Genomic DNA, 3,738 nt, shown 5'->3' with positions numbered 1-3,738 from the left:
ATAATAATTAAAAGAAATTCTCCGTCATGTCAAAATTAAAAGTTAAAAAATAAAACCACACATAATGTTTAAAGCTTAAACACAATTCTTTTATGCATACTCCTACGCCTTTTTTTTTGGAACAACAACTTACTTGTGTTTAAACCACCACACTCTCTAAATTGGAAAGCTCTGTTGCCCCACTCTGGACAAACTATTTTGTCTTAATCGCGCCCATGTTAACTTCAGAGTTTAGCTTGTGCGTCCCCCCCCCTCCCGACAGACCACTTGACAATCGTTTCAATACCACAATAGCAAAACTCTCCAGCGTAACACACAGTGACGAAGAAAGTCGAAAACTCGAGTGGACTCAGGATCGTAACTAACAACCTTGCACATGGCCTAACTTAAATATTTCTTTATGTTAATCCACCAAAAATGACACATGTAGGGATCGAACTTGGACATTCAGTAATACTCCTACTGATTACCGTAAAATTTATAACTTTAGTGCATTAATATGCAAACACTAAAACTTATAGGGGGTATATTTTACTATATTATAATAAACTAAGGACTTGCATAATAAAAAATAAATAGATATTTTGGGTTGGACTTATATAATAATCAATCTACACTCCATTAATAATCAGCATCACATAACCTTTACATTACTTGAAAGCAACAAACTTTATTATTCAATTTGAATCTTTATCAATTACCCCCAATTCTTACACAAGGTATGCATCTAATTTTGCCCTAATTTCATTGATTGATGTTAGGTTAAGATTCATCAATTGGGTGTTCAATTTCGTATCTTTAGCTTGTTTTTTAGGTTAAGATTCATCAGTTTTATGATCTATGGTTCTAATTTCATTGATTGATGTTATTATTATGAATTACTATTAGGGTTTATGTTTATCTTTATGTTCTAATTTCATCTTCTTTTTTTTTTTTTTAATTTATGATTTTGTTGATTGGTGTGATGAATTGTAATCAAGATTTGATTTTTAAGTGGTGGTTGACTTTATTGTTGTTACAAGTAATTAGTTTTTTTTTTTCTAATTTCATCTTTTTTTTTAAATTTTATGATTTTGTTGATTGGTGGTTTGAATTGTAAATTGTAATCAAGATTTGATTTTTAAGTGTTGGTTGACTTTATTGTTTTTACAAGTAATTAGTTTTTTTTTTCTAATTTCATCTTTTTTTTTTAAATTTTATGATTTTGTTGATTGGTGGTGTGAATTGTAATCAAGATTTGATTTTTAAGTGTTGGTTGACTTTATTGTTACAAGGAATTGGTTTTTTTTTTATTATTATTATTGTTTATTGTTATTATTATTATTATTATTGTTTATTATTATTTTTTTATTATTATTATTATTATTGTTGTTGTTGTTGTTGTTGTTTTTGTTAGTTGACCTTTTCATGGTCAAAGATTGTGAATTGATTCAGGTACAATGAGTAAAGGAGTTGGGATTGTTTTCGTGTTCTTGTTGGCTGCCAGCGTGGCGTGCGATGCACGGGATTTAACCGCTACCTTGAAAAGCAAGGTTTCTTTTGTTTCAGGTATTATATGTAATCAAATGTTGTAAGTTTTTGTAAATTGATTGTTTTTAGTAGCTCACACTTAAGGTTATATTTAGGTTTGTAGACGAACTGAACGAACATGAACAGAGCATATTTGTGCTGGTTCGTTTAGCTTTAACTGAACAAACGATCGAACATGAACATTAAACGAATGTTTTTTTCTTGTTTGTGTTCGTTCCTTATAAAAAAAATGTACTTATTTGTGTGTGCTAAAAATTTATTAAAAACTAGACTTAATTGTTTTGGGCCTAAACAGTTAGATAAAAATATTAATGAACCAACGGACATAAAGAACGCAAACGGATTTAACGTAAACAAACTTTTGCAAGATTTTGGAAATAATTACTTTTTTACCCTTGTGTAGTTTTGCGATCAAGTGCCCAGAAGAGATTTGGAAACTTGGGTAAAAACGACAACTTGTGTAGTTTGTGTGAAGAATATACTAGTGAAGCTCTTCTTTATCTTCAACAAAACAAGACTCAACAAGAAATTATTTCAATTCTTCATGAATCTTGCTCCAAGCTACATACATTGAAGCAACAGGTTCGTTTTCAAATATTATTTAAACATGTCAAAATGGACATTGTTATCGTTCTTATAGGTTTTGAGCTAAAGCCGATCCAAAAATTCATTTTTTGAGTTTTTGAAAACAGTTTGGTTTCGGTTTTTCCGGTTATAACATTTGTACTTAGAAATTTTGGGACAAAAAACATAATTGCCCAAAAAATGAATTTAGGCCTAAATCTTTATGATGATTAATGATTATTATACATTTGGGGTCAAGTATACTGGTTACACTATGTATTAATATAATATAAATTACTTAACGTTCAAATAAAAAATAAAAATCCATACATGCGATTCGGTTCCGTTTTAATTACATGCAAAATCGAAACCAAACGTCGTATTTGTTTATTTTTAGTTATTTCAGTTTTATGCATACCTCTACTTTCTTATTTGAAAATTCTGTTACAAATAGTATGCTATTCCACTAATATGTGTTTTTTTAATAAAATATAGGTAATATGCATTTCGAATACTTTTTCAGTTTTTTGAATTCAAAGTTTTGGTTGTGTAAAGAAAAGATTTGATTTTTGATTAAATCACATGAAATTTTTAATAAAGCACGCATCTTTAGTAACCCGAAGGTCCGTGTAGGGTAAAAATTATTATTATTCTTTTTCAAAGAAATGGTTAAATCTTGAAACATAATTCTTAAAAAAGGAAAAAAAAGAAGTTTAGTGTAGGTTCTTCAATTTTACGGGTCAAAAATTTAATTTTTATATGAATATTGCACGGGTTCGTATCCTGTGCAGTGCATCACTTTGGTAGATTACTATGCTCCTCTATTCTTCCTTGAAATCTCCACCATCCAACCCGAAGACTTTTGTGGAAAAGTCAACCTTTGCAGTCAAGTTGTTGCTTACGCTCAAGAACTCTCGGATAACACCTGTGATGTTTGTAATATGGCGGTTTCAGAAATCATTACTTTATTGAAAGATCCTGATAATCAGGTATGTTTAATTTGTTAGCCTGTTAGGTATAAGTTTGACCTTTGTAAGTCAAAGGATGACGAAAGTAATGAAAAATGTTATTTTTTTTCAGTTGGAAATCTTGCAGATACTCTTGAAAGAATGCAAATCCGTGGAGAAATACGTGCCGAAGGTTTTTGCTAAATTCCGAAACTTTTTTCAAATTCGTATTAAATCTTTTGTTGCGAATTACCTTTTACCCCCCCCCCCCTTAAACTATTATTTTCGTTTTTATGTCAATTCATTAAAAAAATATTATTTTTTCGGTTTTTCGACAGTGTAAAACTTAGGTCTTTGAATACGTGCCGATGGTTTTTGCTAAATTCCGAAACTTTTTTCAAATTCGTATTAAATCTTTTGTTGCAAATTACCTTTTTACCCCCCTTAACCTATTCCTTTTGTCAATTCGTTAAAAAATTAATATTTTTTCGGTTTTTCGACAGTGTAAAACTTTGGTCTTTGAATACATGCCGAAGGTTTTTGCTAAATTCCGAAACTTTTTTCAAATTCGTATTAAATCTTTTGTTGCAAATTACCTTTTTACCCCCCTTAACCTATTCCTTTTCATTTTTATGTCAATTCGTTAAAAAAAATAACATTTTTTCGGTTTTTCGACAGTGTAAAACTTTGGTCTTTG

General features: G+C 29.7%; 1 protein-coding gene across 1 annotated transcript; it reads left to right on the top strand.

Annotated features, from left to right (window-relative positions):
• Positions 1-605: 605 nt before the first annotated feature.
• Positions 606-3,577, top strand: LOC143611670 (uncharacterized; the record flags this gene model as incomplete). The annotated part of the gene is made up of 6 exons (XM_077085847.1): positions 606-719; positions 1,435-1,548; positions 1,934-2,112; positions 2,886-3,083; positions 3,175-3,234; positions 3,545-3,577. Coding segments are annotated over exons 2-6 (579 nt in total), but the record flags the coding sequence as incomplete, so codon positions are not given.
• Between the last annotated feature and the right edge of the window lie 161 nt (positions 3,578-3,738).

Source organism: Bidens hawaiensis, unplaced genomic scaffold (assembly GCF_021521415.1).
Source record: "Bidens hawaiensis isolate Kalapana, Puna unplaced genomic scaffold, B.hawaiensis_p1.1 tig00031918_1, whole genome shotgun sequence".
In the NCBI taxonomy this organism is placed as follows: Eukaryota; Viridiplantae; Streptophyta; class Magnoliopsida; order Asterales; family Asteraceae; genus Bidens; species Bidens hawaiensis.
The sequence above is the reverse complement of the archived record's forward strand: the minus strand, read 5'-3'. Positions and strand labels throughout refer to the sequence as shown.